General features: G+C 44.4%; 1 protein-coding gene across 1 annotated transcript in view; it reads left to right on the top strand.

Annotated features, from left to right (window-relative positions):
• LOC141101039 (uncharacterized) overlaps nt 1–18,485 on the top strand; it is a 51,705-nt gene extending 33,220 nt beyond the window's left edge. Inside the window, exon 7 of the mRNA XM_073589825.1 lies at nt 15,283–18,485. Coding sequence (XP_073445926.1) covers nt 15,283–15,348 — 66 coding nt within the window. The 3' untranslated portion in view covers nt 15,349–18,485. The remainder of the gene's footprint in view (nt 1–15,282) is intronic.
• Nucleotides 18,486–21,568: the final 3,083 nt, after the last annotated feature.

The following is a 21,568-nucleotide window of genomic DNA, read 5'->3' as shown; positions in this document are numbered from 1 at the left end:
GGTTCTAGACATTACCACAATGAATTTTAAACAAAACAATTCAGATGCAGTTGAAGTTCAGACTTTCAGCTTTCATTTGAGGGTATCCACATTAAAATTGGATGAAGGGTTTAGGAGTTTCAGCTCCTTAACATGTGCCACCCTGTTTTTAAAGGGACCAAAAGTAATTGGACAGACTAAATAATTGTAAATAAAATATTCATTTCTTGTTGTGAGTTCATTTTCCCCTTCGTCACTGGGGTCTGGTGAACTCCCTATTCTGGTAAAGGAAGGTAATGAGCCTGATTATTAGGCACCTGAGTCTAATGAGGATGACTGGCTGAGTGGAGTGACGGACTGGATATAAGGCTGCCGACGCCCTTCTGCCCTGCGGGTGATTTCTCTGTGGACTTCTAGGACACCAGTCTGATTCCTGCTCCCTAAAGCTAAGTTTTCTGTTTTGCCTGTTAGCTTTTTTGTTTTGTTTTTTGTTTTCCTTGCTTTTCAGTATTCTGCTATTCCCTGCTGGGGTGAGCTGAATCTCCTTTTGCCTGTAGCTCTGTCTTCAGTATATTCCTGAGTACTGACATAGCTTTTTTGAAGCCTAGCGTCTTCAGGGCCATTTTCACTGTCAGTCTGTTGGCTCTTATTTTCATAGGGTTTTTCACGGATTGCAGACAGCAGCCTTCCTGTCCTTTTCTATCTAGTTAGTTTGGGCCCCTCTTTGCTCAGTCTATCTTTCTGTCTGTGTTAGTATTTTCATCTTGCTTCACCGTCATTATATGTTGGGGGCTGCCTATTGCTTTGGGGTCTGCTCTGGGGCAGTTTAGATTTCCCCTTTTTTTCTTTAGGCCTATTTAATTCTCCGGCTGTGATCGAGGGGTCTAGGGCATCGTAGGAACTCCCCACGGCTACTGCTAGTTGTGTTGATAGGTTCAGGGGTCTGCAATCCGATAGCTGCCAACTTCTCTGGTTTTCTGGACTTAGCTAGCATTTCTGTTTTTTGCCTCCTACGGTGACTCAATCATAACAGAATCACCCGCCATACCGCAGATCCTAGGGTATCCTAGGCTAAAAAAAAAAAAAAAAAAGGGTGTGTGTATATTCTTTCCTCTATATCTCTGAGACCGTAGGGGGAATTTTTTTTTTCTCTCAATGGAGATAAAGCAATTGTCTGATCATGTGGAGCAGCTCGCTGCGGAAGTGCGGGGAATTTCCGCCTACCTTGCTCGTTCGCATGCTGTTGAACCAAAGATCCCTACACCTGATGTATTTTTTGGGGATCGATCTAAATTTTTGAGTTTCAAAAATAATTGTAAATTATTTTTTGCCTTGAAGCCTAACTCGTCAGGGAGCTCCACGCAGCAGGTTAAAATTGTCATCTCTTTGCTGCGTGGCGATCCCCAGGATTGGGCGTTTTCTTTGAAACCAGATGATCCTATTCTGACTAATGTGAACGCATTCTTTCACGCTTTGGGGTTGTTGTATGACGAACCTAATGCTATTGATCAGGCTGAAAAGACCCTGTTGGCATTGAACCAGGGTCGAGATTCTGCAGAGTTGTACTGTCAAAAGTTCCGAAAGTGAGCGGTCCTTACTACCTGGAATGATAATGCCTTGGCTGCTCTCTTTCGGAAGGGTTTGTCAGAAGCCGTAAAAGATACTATGGTGGGATTTCCTGTTCCCTCTGGTCTGGACGATTCTATGTCATTAGCCATTCAGGTTGATCTGCGTTTACGTGAACGCAGGATTGCACGAGAGGTGTTGCCACCGGTTGAACAGACGTCCGAACCTATGCAATGTGATAGAGTTTTGTCTAAGGCGCAACGTCAGGAGTTCAGAAGGCGTAATAAGCTGTGTTTTTTCTGTGGAGATGCCTCGCATATTATTTCTGTTTGTCCTAAACGAGAGAAACGCTTTGCACACACGTTTTCTGTTGGTGGTGTTCAACCTAAGTTTCTTCTGGCAATTACTCTGATCTGCTCCCTGTCCACATTTTCCGCCAAAGCTTTTGTGGATTCGGGAGCAGCGCTAAACCTAATGGACTTGGATTTTGCTAAACGTTGTGGATTTCCAATGACACCTCTGCAGACGCCTATCCCTTTGAGGGGGATTGATGCTACTCCTTTGGCTAAAAATAAACCTCAGTTTTGGACTCAGGTGGTCATGCGGGTCGCCCCAGACCATCAAGAAAATTGCAGATTTTTAGTATTGCATGGTCTGCATGATGCCGTTGTTCTGGGGTTTCCCTGGTTGCAAATTCATAATCCAGTTTTGGATTGGAAATCTGTGTCTGTGGTGAGTTGGTGTTGTCGGTGTGCCTTTAGTGAGGCTCCGTTTTTTTCCACCTCTCCTCAGTCGCATGATGTTCCTGACTATTTGGCGGACTTTTATGATGTATTTAGTGAGAATGAGTCTGCGTCCTTGCCTCCTCATAGGAGTTATGACTGTGCAATTGAACTAAGCCCGGGGTGTAAATTTCCCAAGGGTCGACTCTTCAATTTATCTGTACCCGAGCACGAGGCTATGCGGTCCTATATTAAGGAGGCATTGGAGAAGGGTCATATTAGACCATCCTCTTCACCCTTAGGTGCCGGTTTTTTTTTTGTGGCCAAAAAGGATGGTTCTTTAAGGCCTTGTATTGATTATCGTGCCCTCAATAAAATTACTATTAAATATCAGTATCCGTTACCCCTGATTTCGGATCTATTCTCTAGAGTTAGAGGTGCTTGCTGGTTTACCAAGCTTGACCTCAGGGGGGCGTATAATCTTATCCGCATTAAGCAGGGGGATGAATGGAAGACGGCGTTTAATACTACGGAGGGACATTTTGAGTACCTGGTGATGCCTTTTGGGCTCACTAATGCCCCTTCTGTCTTCCAGTGCTTCATGAACGATATTTTCCGAGACTTTGTCGATAAATTTTTGATTATCTATCTGGATGATATTTTGATCTTCTCCAAGGATTGGGATTCTCATGTGGAACATATTCGGACTGTGTTCCGGATCTTGAGGAAGAATTCCCTGTATTTCAAAGGATCGAAATGCCTTTTTGGAGTACAGAGGATTTCATTTTTGGGATTTATTTTGTCTCCGTCAACTATTGAAATGGACCCGGCCAAGGTACAGGCCATTTATGATTGGGTTCAGCCCACTTCTTTGAAGGCCCTCCAGAAGTTTTTGGGTTTTGCTAATTTTTATCGGAAATTTATAGCAAAATTTTCTAGTATTGCCAAGCCATTGACTGATCTGACTAAGAAGGGTGCTGATGTGTTGAATTGGTCTCCTGAGGCTGTTGCTTCCTTTCAGGAGCTGAAGCGAAGATTTATCTCCGCCCCGGTTTTGCGGCAACCTGATGTCTCACTCCCGTTCCAGGTAGAGGTGGATGCTTCTGAGATTGATGCAGGAGCTGTTTTGTCCCAAAAGGATCCTGTAACATCTAAAATGAATCCCTGTGCTTTCTTTTCCCGAAAGTTCTCTCCATCTGAACGTAACTATGATGTGGGGAATCGGGAACTGTTGGACATGAAATGGGCATTTGAGGAGTGGAGACATTGGTTGGAGGGAGCTAAACATCAAGTTGTGGTCCTCACTGACCACAAGAATTTGATTTACCTAGAGTCGGCTAAACGCTTGAACCCTAGACAGGCTAGGTGGGCCTTGTTTTTTACACGTTTTGATTTTGTGGTCTCTTTTCTTCCTGGAACTAAGAATGTCAAGGCAGACGCCCTCTCTAGGAGTTTCTTTGCTGATTCTCCTGTGGTGACCAAGCCTGCTACCCTCTTAGGCGAAGGGGTAGTTCTTTCTGCCATCTCGCCCGATTTGAGACTTGCTCTGCAAGAGTTCCAGGAGGACAAACCTGAGCATTGTCCCAGTGGAAAGTTGTATGTTCCTGACCAGTGGAAGAAGAGAGTGATGTCTGAAGTTCATTGCTCTGCATTGGCTGGTCATCCAGGTATTTTTGGTGCTAGAGATCTGGTGAGTCGCTCTTTTTGGTGGCCCACCTTGTCTCATGATGTCAGGAATTTTGTGCAGTCCTGTGGGACTTGCTCCCGGTCTAAATCTTGTTCTCGCTCTAGTGGGTTGTTGATGCCTTTGCCGGTCCCCAGGAGGCCATGGACCCATATTTCAATGGATTTCATCTCTGATATGCCCGTCTCTCAAAGAATGACTGTTATTTGGGTGATTTGTGATAGGTTCTCTAAGATGGTTCATCTTGTACCACTCCCTAAGTTGCCATCTTCCTCTGAGTTGGTGCCCCTGTTTTTGCAACAGGTGGTTCGCTTACACGGGATTCCTGAGAACATTGTATCTGACAGAGGAGTTCAGTTTGTGTCTAGATTTTGGAGGACTTTTTGTTCCAAGCTGGGAATTCAGTTGTCCTTCTCCTCTGCTTTTCACCCTCAGACCAATGGGCAGACAGAGAGAACAAACCAGACCTTGGAGTCGTATTTGAGATGTTTTATTTCCGCTGATCAGGATGATTGGGTTTCATTTTTGCCCTTGGCCGAATTTGCTTTAAATAGAGCTAGTTCTGCCACTTTGATGTCACCTTTTTTTTGTAACTTTGGGTTTCATCCTCGATTTTCTTCAGGGCAGGTGGAGCCTTCTGCCTGCCCAGGTGTTGACACTGTGGTGGAGAGAATGCACCAGATCTGGGACCAAGTGGTGGATAAGTTATCTCTCTCCCAGGAAAAGGCCCAGTGGTTTTCCAATCGACATAGGACCATTGGTCCCCAGTTTAAGATTGGTGATATGGTGTGGTTATCATCAAAAAATATTGAAGGTGGCTTCTCCTAAGTTTAAGCCTAGATTTATTGGACCTTACAAGATTTTGGAGATAATTAATCCGGTCTCTTTTCGTTTGGCTCTTCCTGTCACATTTAAAATCCATAATGTGTTCCATAAGTCCTTGTTGAAGAGGTTTGTTGAACCAGTTGTTCCTGGGGTGGCACCTCCAGACCCTGTATTGGTTGAAGGTAACATGGAATATGAGGTAGAGAAAATACTGGATTGCCGTCTGGCTAGACGGAGACTCCAGTAATTAGTTAAATGGAAGGGTTATGGTCAGGAGGATAATTCCTGGGTCTCTGCCTCTAATATTCATGCCAAAAGATTGGTGCGTGCACTTCATCGGGCTCACCCTGATCACCCTGGTGGCGTGGTTGAGGGTTCGGTGACCCCTCCTCAAGGGGGAGGTACTGTTGTGAGTTCATTTTCCCCTTCGTCACTGGGGTCTGGTGAACTCCCTATTCTGGTAAAGGAATGTAATGAGCCTGATTATCAGGCACCTGAGTCTAATGAGGATGACTGGCTGAGTGGAGTCACGGACTGGATATAAGGCTGCCGACGCCCTTCTGCCCTGCGGGTGATTTCTCTGTGGACTTCTAGGACACCAGTCTGATTCCTGCTCCCTAAAGCTAAGTTTTCTGTTTTGCCTGTTAGCTTTTTTGTTTTGTCTTTTGTTTTCCTTGCTTTTCAGTATTCTGCTATTCCCTGCTGGGGTGAGCTGAATCTCCTTTTGCCTGTAGCTCTGTCTTCAGTATATTCCTGAGTACTGACATAGCTTTTTTTGAAGCCTAGCGTCTTCAGGGCCATTTTCACTGTCAGTCTGTTGGCTCTTATTTTCATAGGGTTTTTCACAGATTGCAGACAGCAGCCTTCCTGTCCTTTTCTATCTAGTTAGTTTGGGCCCCTCTTTGCTCAGTCTCTTTCTGTCTGTGTTAGTATTTTCATCTTGCTTCACCGTCAATATATGTTGGGGGCTGCCTATTGCTTTGGGGTCTGCTCTGGGGCAGTTTAGATTTCCCCTTTCTTTCTTTAGGCCTATTTAATTCTCCGGCTGTGATCGAGGGGTCTAGGGCATCGTAGGAACCCCCCACGGCTACTGCTAGTTGTGTTGATAGGTTCAGGGGTCTGCAATCCGATAGCTGCCAACTTCTCTGGTTTTCTGGACTTAGCTAGCATTTCTGTTTTTTGCCTCCTACGGTGACTCAATCATAACAATTTCTAGTACTTGGTTGAAAACCCTTTGTTGGCAATGACTGCCTGAAGTCTTGAACTCATGGACATCACCGGACGCCGTGTTTCCTCCTTTTTGATGCTCTGCCAGGCCTTCACTGCGGTGGTTTTCAGTTGCTGTTTGTTTGTGGGTCTTTGTCTGAAGTTTAGTCTTTAACACGTGAAATGCATGCTCAATTGGGTTGAGATCAGGTGACTGACTTGGCCATTCAAGAATATTCCAATTCTTTGCTTTAATGAACTCCTGGGTTGCTTTGGCTTTATGTTTTGGGTCATTGTCCATCTGTAGTATGAAACGACGACCAATCGGTTTGGCTGCATTTGGCTGGATCTGAGCACACAGTATGGCTCTGAATACCTCAGAATTCATTCGGTTGCTTCTGTCCTGTGTCACATCATCAATAAACACTAGTGACCCAGTGCCACTGGCAGCCATGCATGCCCAAGCCATCACACTGCCTCCGCCATGTTTTACAGATGATGTGGTATGCTTTGGATCATGAGCTGTACCACACCTTCGCCATACTTTTCTCTTTCCATCATTCTGGTAGAGGTTGATCTTGGTTTCATCTGTCCAAAGAATGTTCTTCCAGAACTGTGCTGGCTTTTTTAGATGTTTTTTTAGCAAAGTCCAGTCTAGCCTTTTTATTCTTTATGCTTATGAATGGCTTGCACCTTGCAGTTAACCCTCTGTATTTACTTACTAGAGTGTTGTTCACTTGGTTGGCTGTTGTGAAGGGGTTTCTCTTCACCATGGAGATTATTCTGCGATCATCCACCACTGTTGTCTTCCGTGGGCGCCCAGGTCTTTTTGCATTGATGAGTTCACCAGTGCTTTCTTTCTTTCTCAGGATGTACCAAACTGTAGATTTTGCCACTCCTAATGTTGTAGCAATTTCTCGGATGGGTTTTTTCTGTTTATGCAGCTTAAGGATGGCTTGTTTCACCTGCATGGAGAGCTCCTTTGACCGCATGTTTCCTTCACAGCAAAACCTTCCAAATGCAAGCACCACACCTCAAATCAACACCAGGCCTTTTATCTGCTTAATTGAGAATGACATAACGAAGGGATTGCCCACACCTGTCTATAAAATAGCCTTGGAGTCAATTGTCCAATTACTTTTGGTCCCTTTAAAAATAGGGTGGCACATGTTAAGGAGCTGAAACTCCTAAACCCTTCATCCATTTTTAATGTGGATACTCTCAAATGAAAGCTGAAAGTCTGAACTTCAACTGCATCTGAATTGTTTTGTATAAAATTCATTGTGGTAATGTCTAGAACCAAAATTAGAAAAATGTTGTCTCTGTACAAATATATATGAACTTAACTGTAACATTCTGTGAAACACGAATGGGTTCAAGATGCTCAATTATTTTTGGTGTAGTTTCCAAAAAATGGGTTCTCTTTTTGGGAGCTTTTGCAGTGTTTGAACCTCGATAACGCTCTAAATGCGACATAGCATCTGCAATCTATTGCAGACAATATTGCACTTCAAAAATCAAATAGCGCTCCTTCCCTTTTGAGCCAACCTAAAGTCAAATGGTGCTCCTTCCCCCTTGAGCTCTGCTATATGACCAAACAAGAGTTTCTAGCCACATTTAGGATATTCCTGCACTCAAGAGAAATTGCACAACAAATTTTATGATCCATTTTCTCCAGAATCCACCGGAGCACTAAACAGAGGAGGGCATGACTTTGGGAGGGGTGGACCTTGAATTCCTGCAGTTTTGTTTGTATAGCAGTGTAGATTCTAAGCAAGAGTGATGTTGCTTTAAGACGATGGAGCATAGTATAGAATGCCGGTGCCTGGTGTGTTACTATGAGGTGGTCTATCTCTGTGAGGAGAATGGGGGCTGGTCTCTCTCTGTGAGGATGGTGGGGGCTAGTCTCTCTCTGTGAGGAGGGTGGGGGCTTATATAAAGGAGGACTCTAGCTCTATCCTTCTTTCTCTCACCAGACAAACTCGAGCAAACATCACGGCAGAAGCAGAAAAGTATAATACTGGGGTTATCACTTCACATTACAGCTGATAGGAGCACATACACCTCAGACATCGTGTACTAGTGTAGTATCAGCTCCTACATCATAGATGGAATTAATATTACCTCAGAAGTTCATGTAGCCACCTGGTTTCCCTCATGCGGCTACTACAAGTAACCTCACACACTGCAGAGACAGCTCCTATGTGACCTCCCTGCAGACATGGCTGATATATCGCATTACTGCTGTATTATACAGTCTTCATGAGCTTTGGGTGCTACTGACTGTATAATATGGGAAGCAAGAGCTGTGTGCAGATATTGGCCATGCCACAGTCACATGTTTCTAGAGACTGGTGAGAGGAGAGCAGTCGGGGAATGGTATATGTAGGATAGGACAGAGCATGGGCACATACAGTGTCTGCCATCACTAGGCTGAAGCTGGGCAGTCACATGTACTAGACACTGGTAAGAGAGGAGTAGTCAGGGGATAGTATTTGTTTCCTCCAAAGGGGTTTTTTCCTCTCTTGGGTGCAGTAGGGTGACTCTTTGTGAGTCGGAGGTTTTGCCAAGTTTAGTCCCCTGAATGCTTTTGCAGGGACTTCGAGTTTATAAGTTTCCAAAAAAAATGATTGGAAAAAAAAAAAGAAAGGTGTCAAATGCAACTTGGGATTTATAGCCCTTCACAGCTCTGCGGTTTAGGAGTTGCAGACAAGTTAAGGGGGACTTATTTTAACTAATAGAGGATGTTCATCACCTCATGGTGGTGAACAGGCTCGGCTTTGGTGGCCAGCCTCAAGGACGTTGTAATAGTAACATCAGTCAGGGGCGGGCACAGCGGTAAAGCACAGGAGTGAGAATAATAGGGTCATTGGTGCCCTGAAAGTTTTACTGGCTCTGCTTGAATGGCAAGGCAGGGCGTGCTGCCCCTTTATGGCTGTCTGTCCTGGGGCTGTATGTCAGACAGCTGGGGATATCACAGTACTTATGAATCTCAATGTACTAGCACTTCACCTGACTCCTACTGAGATTGTTTTAATCCTGTGATTTAAAATAAAGCTGTGGTCGTTTTGAGAACCAAAATAATGTGCTTTGTGTATTTATTCTAGTGCCTAGGTTTACTGTTATGGTTGTTTTAAGATGGAGTGGGGTCCGTCCTATATCCAAAAGTTATGTTACCCTTGTGAAAATGAAAAATTTGGAGCTAAAACCACATTTTTGGGGAAGAAAACATGATTTTTAATTTATTACGGTCCAATGTTTTATATTTCCGTGAAGTATCTGTGGGTTTAAGATGCTCACCACACCTCTAGATAAATTTCTTGAGGGGTATAGTTTCCAATTTGGGGTCACTTGCGGGGGATTTCAAGAGTTTAGGCACATCCGGGACTCTGTAAGCGCGACATGGCGTCCACTATCTGTTCCAGACAATTTTTCACTTTTTTTAAAGTCAAATGGTGCTCCTTCCTTTCCGAGTCCTGCAGTGTGCCTAAGGCTAGTTTCACACTAGGGTTTTTTAGCACTGCGCATCATGCGCAATAGAATCGCATGTGGGTCGCCCTCCCAGGGCTGTGGGGTACTCGGTACTGGGCCCGATGAGCTTCAATGGGAGATGTCACGGCAGCTGGGCACCCATTGTAAAACAGTGGGGAAATGTTCAGTGTGCTTATGATGTTTAGAATGAATGAGTCATGACGCCACCTGAGGTGTTCGGCAATGAAGGTGCTAAGCCGACGCTGCAGACAGATCCTCTGGGACAGATGGTGTGGTGCAGCAATGATGTTATAGCCCTCCACAGGCAGGGCTTTAGTCCCAGGGCAGAGTAGGGGAAGTGACACTTAGATGGTGTGGTGTAGTGTCGAGCGCAGGGGATGTAGCAGTGCCGGGCAGGTTGACACAGGAATAAGTGGAGGACACCAGGGCATGTAGTTGCAAAGCTTTACTCAGTCTGTTGTGGCACAAGAGCCCGCATCCGTGTCGTGTCCTCCGGGTCAGGAGCTCAGCCAACTTCCAGGCAAGATGAAGTACTCCTTTCCAACACTCCGCCAACTTATGTTCCTTTTCTGAACGTCTCCATCTTAGTGCCTTTAGTGAAGTACTCACAGTACTGAGTTACACTGGAGTTCCTCCTGTCAGATGTTGCTATGAACTCTACTTGTACGGCAGACAGCTGTAGCCTGCTTCGGGGACTCCTTACTACCTAGTCCCGGCTCACTATCGTTGCTGTTGTGCCCCAAGTCTGGTGTGGGAATAAAGTGGTGACAACTTCTATTCCTCCAGTGTCTGATGCAGGACCATTAGTATCCATACAACCTCGGGGACTGGACCCCGGCCTTGCGCTTAGAGCTTGGGAAGGGTTCTCCTCTAACCCTAATCCTTAGTTCTCTTCTTCTCCTCACGTTCCGTACTAATCCTTTCCTTCTTATGGAGAGTCAGGCTTTCTATCAAAGTTCCTTTCCTGTGCCAGCAGACCCAGGTCACTGAGGTCGGCTGCAGCGCTTCTTCATCCATCCCACTCAGGGGATCTTCTCTCACAGACTGACTAAATCCTAAACTCTTCCCGCTCTTTTAGTGCAGACTAAACTCCACCCAACTCCCAGCACGCTTCGTGTTCCAAGTAGGGAGCCACCAAAGGGTGCTTTGCTACAGTACTATGTTGTGTGGGATGCAGGTGTTGGAGCGTGGTCAGGTGTCTCCACCTTACCTGAATGGTGGGGTACCACACCTCAGGAGGAGGTACAGTACCTCTGTGGCGACTGAACCCTCAGGGGCGCCACACATGCAATAAACGCATCACGCGTTTTGCATGCGTTTGCTTTTTGTAGGCGAATGCGTTTTAACCAGTTTCTAGCCATGTTAATTCTTAAAACGCATGCGATTTTAAACGCAGGCCTGCGCATATCCATGCGCATACCTGCTTTCCCATAGACTGTAATGTGTTTCTTTGCGCATTCCGTGCGCAAGCGTTTTATTGAGTCAGGTCGGACGGACCAAAAATGCAACAGGTTGTGTCCAGCGAGGCTAGGCGCACACTACAAAAAAACGCATGCGCATGAAAACCCATACGAACGCATGCATACGCTAGTCCATGCGCCCCCATGTTAAAGATAGGGGCACAGGACGCATGCGCATGGACGCGCACGAAGCACAGCGCTAAAAAACACTAGTGTGAAACCAGCCTACAGTAAATACTAGGTTTCTTCCACATATGGAGTATCGGCATACTCACGAGAAATTGCAGAACAAACTGTATGGTCCATTATCTCATTCTCTCGTGTTACCCTTGAGAAAAGAAAAATCTGAGGCTAAAGCAAAATTTATCACTAATATGAAGTCCAATGTGTCATGAATAAAACAATCTCAAAATCACTGGGATATGTTGAAGCAGCGTTATTACCACTTAAGGTGACACTGGTCAGAATTGAACAATGAGGCCTCGATCATTAACATACAAAGTGGCTTGGTCCTTAAGAGATTAACTGTAAAGATTTGTGGAATATGTTGAAGCTATATAAATGAAATTATTATTATTATTTGTAGTTTAAATGCAGTATAGTGTATTATACACTCTTCAATAATTACATTGCAACACCAAGAAGGAAATATTGAGGAACTATAGAAAGCACTGGATTGATAGACATGTTAACGATAAAGTGATGAAAACATGAAAACTGCTTCTGAGACGCTTTGGTTAATTCATTGTACCACTGTTCCACCACCAAATCAATGTAACACTGAGTTATTAGTATGCCTGGAATGAAGACTAAAGGGGTATTTCTACTGTACATAATTCCACACCACATCATAATGCCAGGAGTAGGGCTGGTGTGATGTTCCCTCATGCAGGCTGTCATGCTGGTGGGTGTGTTCCTACTATGCCACGAGCCGGGTTTACCCTGAAGGGGCGTAACTAAGCAGATACCTGGTCTTCATTGGAGCTTCTGATTATGAGGTCAGCCTTGAGCTGCATGTAGCCGCCAGGTACCACTCCAGGGCAGTGTCCAATACTGCAGCAGCTGACCCCAAGGGTCAGAGATGCTGGAATGGAATCAGAATCTTGTACAGGGACGCAGGTATGGACACGGAGTCCCAGGCAGAAGGGGAATCGGAGTCCCAGGACAGACTCTGTTTCAGACAGGATTAGTGCAGGTTCAGGTAGCGGTTCAGACAGGACAGGTTCAGGTTTAGGTATTGACAAGATGGGAAAAAGGTTGAGGAGATGGTTCCGACTGGACGGGTTCAGAAAGGCAGAACAGGTTCAGGTTCTGAGTAACAGGATGGGTATAGCAACAAGGACCTGAAATGTACTTAGCAGCTTGCAGACAAACTAATTACTGATGTTGCTCGGGCACTTTTCTACAGAGGAGGGCGCCTTAAATGCATGATGCCTTCCAACTATAAACCAGGGACACTTTATGGAGTGCGCACACTGACCCTTTAAGAATTGGTAGGCACACATCCTCTCAAACGCCACCACTCTCAAAGGCGATCATGGTGTAGAGCAAGGTGGCAATGGAGGCTAGAATGGAGATCTATACCCTTCAGCGATGAATCCTGTTTTTGTCTTGGATGAAATGATAGCCATAAATTGGTCAGAAGACCACATGGAAATTGTAATCAAATGGCCTTCATTAGAGAAAAATTCGATCTGTCCTTCTCCTAGAATTATGGTGTGGGGTGGCATAATGTATGATAGTCAGACTCCTCTGTTCTTCTTTTCAGATACTAACTTAGAGTTGCATTAGTTTGGTCATTAAATCAGTGGTACAGCCATTTTTACAAAGTGTCCCCGAAGCCGTTCTTTTTTCTTAACATGACAATGCTAGGTTGCATTTTGATCTTGCTGTTCTAAGCAGTCTTGGTAGCCTAAATGTGTTAACGTGGCCTGCAGTGTCTCCAGACTTGTTTCTCATTGAGCACATCTGGGACATCATTGACAGTCAATTGCAAAGACAGCTGCCAACAGCGGATCTTGATAATTTTTCCATGTACATTCAGCATGCAGAACATTCCTCAGGTAACCATGAATATTCTCATTGATAGCAGCCAAGGAGTGTAACTGCGGGGATTTCTGTGCATGATGCTCATACTCTGTATTAAATGAATTGAGATGTTTGCAAAATTTTGTTTCAATTTTGTCATCAATATCATATCACTAACATGCCTTCTGATCCTGTAATTTTCATCACTCTACGACTTTTCCTACTTGGCAATTTCAATGTTGAGGAGTGTATTTAAATGAGTGCAGCATATGGAATCGGCTATATTTTCCCTCTTCAGAATCTCTGTTGCTCCTTCTCAAAGATTTACCAAAGTTGGTTAATATGCATTAGAATTTTAATTTTAATGTGCATTGTACAGTGGAGAAAAAAAGTATTTAGTCAGCCACCAATTGTGTGAGTTATTCCAATTAAAAAGATGAGAGAGGCCTGTAATTGACATCATAGGTAGACCACAACTATGAGTGTCAAAATGAGAAAACAATTCCAGAAAATCACCATGTCTGATTTGGCAAGATTTATTTTGCAAATTATGGTGGAAAATAAGTATTTGGTCACCTAAAAACATGCAAGATTTTTGACTCTCACAGAACTGTAACGTCTTCTTTAGGGCAGAGACACACTGGCGTATTTCTCCTGCGATAATCGCATCACACTGAACGGAATGGCCTGCACCTATCCTGACCTGAGCATGACAGCATGATAGAGTACTATGCATCTGTCAAGCTCAGGTCAGGAGAGCAGACAGCCAGGATGAGTTTTACAATGCGATTCTCGGACGAAAAATATGGCAGTGTGTCTCTGCCCTTAAGAGGCTCCTCTGTCCTCCTCTCATTACCTGTAGTAATGGCACCTGTTTGAACTTGTTATCAGTATAAAGACACCTGTCCACAACTTCAAACAGTCACACTCCAAACTCCACTATGGTGAAGACCAAAGAGCTGTCGAAGGACACCAGAAACAAAATTGTAGCCCTGCACCGGGCTAGGAAGACTGAATCTGTAATAGGCAAGCAGCTTGATGTGATGAAATCAACTGTGGGAGCAATAATAAGAAAGTGGAAGACATACAAAACCACTGATAATCTCCCTCGATCTGGGGCTCCACGCAAGATCTCACCCCGTAGGGTCAAAATAATCACAAGAACGGTGAGCAAAAATCGCAGAACCACACGGGGGGACCTAGTGAATGACCTGCATAGAGCTGGGACCCCTGTAACAAAGGCTACCATCAGTAACACACTACGCCGCCAGGAACTCAGATCCTGCAGCAGTGCCAGATGTGTCCCCATGCTTAAGCCAGAACATGTCCAGGCCTGTCTGAAGTTTACTAGAGAACATTTAGATTATCCAGAAGACTATTGTGAGAATGTCATATGGTCTGATGAAACCAAAGTAGAACTGTTTGGTAGAAACAAAACTCGTCATGCTCGGAGGAGACAGAATGCTGAGTTGCATCCAAAGAACAGCATACCTACTGTTTCTCTGCAAAGGCACGACTGATCCATGTACATGAAAGAATGAATGGCGCCATGTATTGTGAGATTTTGAGTGCAAACCTCCTTCCATCAGCAAGGGCATTGAAGATGAAATGTGGATGGGTCTTTCAGCATGAGAATGATCCCAAGCACACCGCCAGGGCAATGAAGGAGTGGCTTTGTAAGAAGCATATGAAGGTCCTGGAGTGGCCTAGCCAGTCTCCAGATCTCAACCCCATAGAAATCCTTTGGAAGGATTTGAAAGTCCGTATTGCCCAGCGAAAGGCCCAAAACATCACTCCTCTAGAGGAGATCTGCATGAAGGAATGGGTCAACATACCACCAACAGTGTGTGGCAACCTTGTGAAGACTTACAGAACGTTTGACCTCTGTCATTGCCCACAAAAGATATATAATAAAATATTGAGATGAACTTTTGTTAATGACCAAATACTTATTTTCCACAATAATTTGAAAAATAAATCTTGCCAAATCAGACAAGGTGATTTTCTGGATTTGTTTTCTCATTTTGGCTCTCATAGTTGTGGTCTACCTATGATGTTAATTACAGGCCTCTCTCATCTTTTTAAGTGGGAGAATTTGCACAATTGGTGGCTGACTAAATACTTTTTTTCCCCACTGTATATTCTCTTTCACTATTCAGAGCATTTTGTGTGGGGGTAGGGGATGTTGTGCTCCAATCTTGCACAGGGTCCTTGAGTCTTTAGTCCACCACTTACATTTTGGCCATGTTTACTCGTATACTGTTCTTTGGTATATTATCATGGTAGCCATAATGTTATATACATTTACTGTCTTTTACAGAAAACTGAGGAGAAGGACGATAGTCTGATGAAACCGGATCTTCATGATGGCATCATTATTGCTTAAGGAAAATACTGTCTTGTGCACATAATCAACAAATTATGAGCTGCTTATAAAATCACTTGATGAAAGGGGGAAAATGATCATTAGTTATGCATTCTGTCTGAAATACCCAATGAAATTGAGATGACCTTATAACTAATTAATCACTGCCACTTCTTTACTGACCGATTTACCAATTCTTGTAAAATGTGATTTAATAATGCTGAGGGCCTGGTAGTACAGTATAAGGCTGGCACCTGGCTCGCTAGTATCTGTGTGCTCTTTAAAGTCTCCTCCATCTTATTTTATATTCAGTCCTTTTTATTTGTTTTCTAAGTTTCCTAAATAAGGACAGTTCCCAGGGTACAATCTAAATAGGTTCTGCAGGTTTGTTCATAATCCAAATTGGCTCAGTAAGTAAGGTAACACAGGGATGGCAGAAAAAACAAACAAAAAACAAATACCTCATTATTTACCTCTCCGGCTGTCCCACTTCCATTGTCCGATCCTCTTCTTTCTGCCGTTGTTCGCCGCTTCTCTGACCATTTCATTAAATGCCTTCTAGACTGCGTCCAAGCCTCGAAAGGATACTGCGCATCATAAGGTCTTGGCGAACGTCTTGACATCACATTGTCGCATCTTTAAAACACGCAGTGACGTCTGAGGCCTGGATGCAGCCGGAAGTTCTGGCCTCAGGGCCGGCCCGAGAGATTACGGCGCCCTAGGCGAAACTATTTTGTTGCGCCCCTACTTGGCAGTAGATGAAAACTTGGGATATAAATTTAGGAGCAAAATAAACCACAACAACAATGATTAATTAACTCTCTCCTAACTCTTTAATCTTCTGAGAAATTGTATAGGAAAAATATATACAAAGTAATCAATAACACAAAACAAAAACTACCATAGGTAATTAAAATTTTTGTTTCCTTGCCTTTTTTTTTTAAAAGGATGACACTAAGTCACTGAGATTAATTTGTTTAGCAACTTCAGATTCTATCGAAATTGTTGCCAACCCAACCAACCTCTCTTGCATCATATTTGCCCTTAAATATGTGCACTTTTCTTTCCATCCCTAAAACTTTTTGCCTTTTGAAAAGATTTTTTATAATTTTTTTCTATTTTTTCTCTGGCGCCCCCTTTGGGTCGGCGCCCTAGGCGGGCGCCTAGTTCGCCTATACGTTCGGGCCGGCCCTGTCTGGCCTACATTAAAAAGGACAGAAGTGTGGCATGATAGTGGAAATAACAGGACTTGTTGGCAAGCAGCATAGCTCTCAGAGAGGTGAGGGATTAGGTGTTAGGTTTTTTCCTAACATCTTACGTTTGGAACTAGTAAACATTCATAAGTTGGTGATTGCCCCTATATCCAAAATAAGTGATCACTGTGAAAATAATGTTTCTAGAGGAGACATCAAATAAATGAAAATACATTGCCTTTCTAGCATACCTGAAACTAGGGGTCTAAAAAGCCTCATTATTTGGCATGGGACAAAAAAATAACCCTTGCCAGATCATAAAAACTTCTAGGGGAAGTCCGCTGACGTCACTGAGGCTGCAGGGAGTCCCCGCAATTTTTTACAACAAATTATCCCCTTAAATTAACACCTACAACTCCAAAATTTTACACAAAAGCCCTCATCTAATTACTAGTGATAGACATAAAAAAAAACATGAAATGAAATGGTTAACTATATGTAAACCATGTGTCATTTCATGTCGGGTAGGGAAATGAACTTACAGAAGCCGGCAAATGTTACAGTGGCTATTCTGCTATTAAGAACTGCATGAATTTTATATATATATATATATATATATATATATATATAGAATACAATATATATATATATATATATATATATATATGTGTCAATATCTATTCTTTCGTTTCTTTATTTAACCTGTCACTGTGATTTTACTGTATTGCTAAATGAATTGCCGGCTTTTTGTAAAGGGTGCGACACCGGGTGCGATTTTATCGCAACTCACATATCTGGTCCATTTGTAATCCGATTTTTTATCGCCCCCATAGACTTGCATTGGTGAGTCCGATCCGAAAATCGGTGACAATCGCAGCATGCTGCGATTGTCTCGGTCCGAGGAAACGTTCAGCAAAAAAATCGGATGATGTGAGCTGCCCCATAGAATAACATTGGGACGAATGCAATGCGATTTTTTATCGCATTGCATTCATCCGATTTAATCGCTAGTGTGACTCCGGCCTAACTGAAAATTGCTGTATTAATCTATATAAAATTAAAACTTAAGTGCCCTGGGATTATCAGAGCACTTCCCAAGCCTCTGCCTTCCTGGCTCTATTTATTGCCCATTCCCATCCTCCCCTGCTTGACTGATCTCTCAGTAACTGTGTACCATAATCGAGCCAGTGAGCTGTCAGGCAGGCAGGAGAAGATGGAGCTGGAAGAGTAATAGAGTCAGGGAGTGTGGGAAATGCTCTGATCACCCCCAGAGCACTTAAAGCTCATTTGCATATTAATTTAAACAGTGATTGTTCTTTAAGGGAGCAACAGATTTCAGAAGCAAGTGTGTGGATCACATTATCTTTCAGAGAGCAACATGACCATAGAAAAAGTTTAGAGGGGAAGATATATAAACCGACACATATATATATATATATATATATATATATATATACATAAATATATATGTATTTAATATATATATATATATATACACACACACAGTATATATATATATATATATATATATTGTCAGTAGCCTACATAGAATTAATTACATTCAGAATTAATATAATATTGCCGTATGAATTCATTACAGATTGCACTCTTGCCCACCATGCCGTGAAATCTGGCTACCTCCTAGAAAGTGCAAGTTCTATAGTTTCTGATGATAAATACTATGTACCCCATTCATCAAAAGAAAAACTGTCTTAGTTCCCCATGGCAACCAATCAAAACTATGCTCTCATCTTTCAAGAACAGAATACAAAATGAAATCTGTGCTGCGATTCGTTGTTTTGGGAAACAAAGACCGTTTTTCTCTTAGGGGCTGATTTATCAAAACTGTCTCTCTTCTATTCTGTCATAATCAAAGATATACTGTACTTGCGTTTTTTGGGCTATGTACTGCTGTGTAACTGACATTCAATTGCAATATATAATAAAGTATAACCTTATCAAGCACCCTTTAAATTCTATCATTTATTTTGAACCAAACCACGTTCCAATTCACCAAACAATTTTGCCCCTATCTACATAATGGGGAAAAAGTGTGTGTGTATCAAGCCCCGCCCCTCATTATGATGTCATAATGGTTGACTATGGGATGGAGGATGTGTGATGGGTATATTGGCACTGGACTATGGGATGGTGGATATGTATGATGGGTATATTGTCACGGGACTATGAGATGGAGGATGTGTGATGGGTATATTGGCACGGGACTATGGGATGGAGGATGTGTGATGGGTATATGGGTACTGGACTATGAGATGGAGGATATGTATGACGGGTATATGGGCATGGGACTATGGGATGGAGGATGTGTGATGGGTATATGGGCACTGGTCTATGGGATGGAGGATATGTATGACGGGTATATAGGCACGGAACTATGGGATGGCAGATATGTATGATGGGTATATGGGCACGGGACTATGGGATGGAGGATATGTATGATGGGTATATAGGCACGGAACTATGGGATGGCTGATATGTATGATGGATATATGGGCACGGGACTATGGGATGGAGGATATGTATGATGGGTATATGGGCATGGGACTATGAGATGAAGGATGTGTGATGGGTATATGGGCACTCGACTATGGGATGGCGAATATGTATGATGGGTATATGGGCATGGGACTATGGGATGGAGGATGTGTGATGGGTATATGGGCATGGGACTATGGGATGGAGGATGTGTGATGGGTATATGGGCACTGGTCTATGGGATGGAGGATATGTATGACGGGTATATAGGCACGGAACTATGGGATGGCAGATATGTATGATGGGTATATGGGCACGGGACTATGGGATGGACAGCTTGAAAACGTGTAGAATGTCTGTTTGTTAGGAAATTCCCACATGTATTCAGCCTGTCTACAAGTCGCCAGTCATTCAGCTGAGACAACGAAAACTAAATCTCAGAGCACGCCAAAATACTCGGAGATCACCCGAGCATGTTTGAGGAGACCTGAGCAACAATGCTACTCGCCCATCACTAATAGTGATGGATCAGTGATGTCCCACTCCCTCATACTGTCTACGTCCAGCCGCCAAATATCACGTGCCTCCACCGCCCAGTCTGCCACCCTAGAGTCGGTGGATGACACGGGCATGGGCACAGGAACGTGCGGATGCTGGCCGTAATTGAGGAGGAATGGGGTCTGTCCGGTGGAGTCGGCCACAGCGTTGTTGAAAGCGAACTCCGCCCACGGCTGCAAGGATGCCCAGTCATCCTGCCTGGCTGAAACAAAATGTCATAGATATGTGACCAGGGTCTGGTTGGCTCTCTCCACCATCCCGTTCATCTTGGGATGATAGGCCGAGGAGAGATTTAGCTCAATGCTGAGCAGACTACAGAGCTCTCTCCAGAACCGAGACGCAAACTGGGGACCCAGGTTGCTGACAATCTTTTCCGGCATGCCGTGCAGGCGGAAAACGTGTTTAATGAACAATACTGCCAGGCCCCATGCAGAAGGTACCAGGTGCACCATCTTGGAGAAATGGTCGGTCACAACCCAAATGACCGTGCTGCCACTGGACTTGGGCAGTCCCACCATGAAGTCCATACCAACCATCTCCCAGGGCCTGTCCGCTACCAGCAGGGGGTAAAGTAGCCCAGCTGACCGCTGCTGAGGGGACCTATTCTGGGCGCAAGAGACGCACGCCCGAATATAGTTCCTGACGTCACAGGCCATATGCAACCACCAGTATGTCCTCACCAGAAGCTCAGAGGTCCGTTTTGTCCCGAAATGTCCACCCACCCTGGACGAGTGAGCCCTAGAGAGGACCTCCGGTCGCAGATGTCTTGCCCAGAGGTACTGACTCAAGGGCGACCGGAGCCATGGTCCTCAGGCTCTCGGACAATCAGCCAAGGCTCCTCCTCCGATGACACCATGGAGAGGGAGAGAGCATCGGCCCGGACGTTCTTCTCACTGGAGAGAAAATGGTGGGTAAAGTGGAACCGGGAGAGGAACAAGGACCATCTGGCCTGGCGAGAATTTAGCCGCTGGACTGTCTGCAAATACACCAAGTTCTTGTGGTCTGTGAACACCTGGAAAGGGTGGCGAGCCCCCTCTAGGAGGTGTCTCCACTCCGGTCAACTTCATCACTAGCAACTCCTTGTCCACGATGGAATAATTCCTCTCCGCCGTTGTGAAGGTTAGAGAAAAACAGGACCGCTCCAGCACCGACGGACGAGGCATCCACCTCCAGAATGAAGGGTTTATCTACATCAGGGCGATGTAGAATGGGAGCGCTAGCGAAATGGGACTTAATGGAGGAGAAGGCCTTGGAGACAGGTTCCGACCACAACTTGGGATTTGCACCCTTCTTGGTGAGGGCCACCAAGGGGGCTACCAAAGTCGAGAAGTGTGGGATGAATTGGCGATAGTAATTTTTGAACCCCATAAAGCGCTGCACGGCTTTGAGAGAATGGGGCTCCTGCCAATCCATCACCGCCTGTAGTTTCGCAGGATCTATGGCCAATCCCTGGGCGGAGATTATATAAGCCAGGAAAGGCAAGGACTCCTGCTCAAACACACACTTCTCCAACTTGGCATACAGGGAGTTTGCCCGCAGGAGGTCGAAAACTTTGCAAACATCTCTTCGGTGGGAGTCAATATCTGGAGAATAGATGAGAATATCATCCAGATAGACTACTACCGAGGTGGTAAGCATATCCCGGAAGATATCGTTCACAAAGTCTAGGAAGACGGCAGGGGCATTACAGAGCCCAAAGGGCATCACCAGGTATTCATAGTGCCCATCCCTGGTGTTAAATGCCGTCTTCCATTCGTCCCCCTCATGGATGCGAATCAGGTTGTAAGCCCCCCGCAGATCGAGTTTGGTAAACACTCTCGCTCCCCGTAGCCTATCAAACAGCTCTGATATCAGGGGCAGAGGGTACTTATTCTTAATGGTGATGGTGTTAAGACCCCTGTAATCGATGCAGGGACGCAGTTCTCCGTTCTTCTGGACGAAGAAGAATCCCGCCCCTGCTGGTGACACCTACTTCCAATGAATCCCCTTGTCAG

The sequence above is a fragment of the Dendrobates tinctorius genome, unplaced genomic scaffold (assembly GCF_039654945.1).
Source record: "Dendrobates tinctorius isolate UK_male_01 unplaced genomic scaffold, ASM3965494v1 ptg000114l, whole genome shotgun sequence".
NCBI classification, from domain to species: Eukaryota; Metazoa; Chordata; class Amphibia; order Anura; family Dendrobatidae; genus Dendrobates; species Dendrobates tinctorius.
The sequence above is the reverse complement of the archived record's forward strand: the minus strand, read 5'-3'. Positions and strand labels throughout refer to the sequence as shown.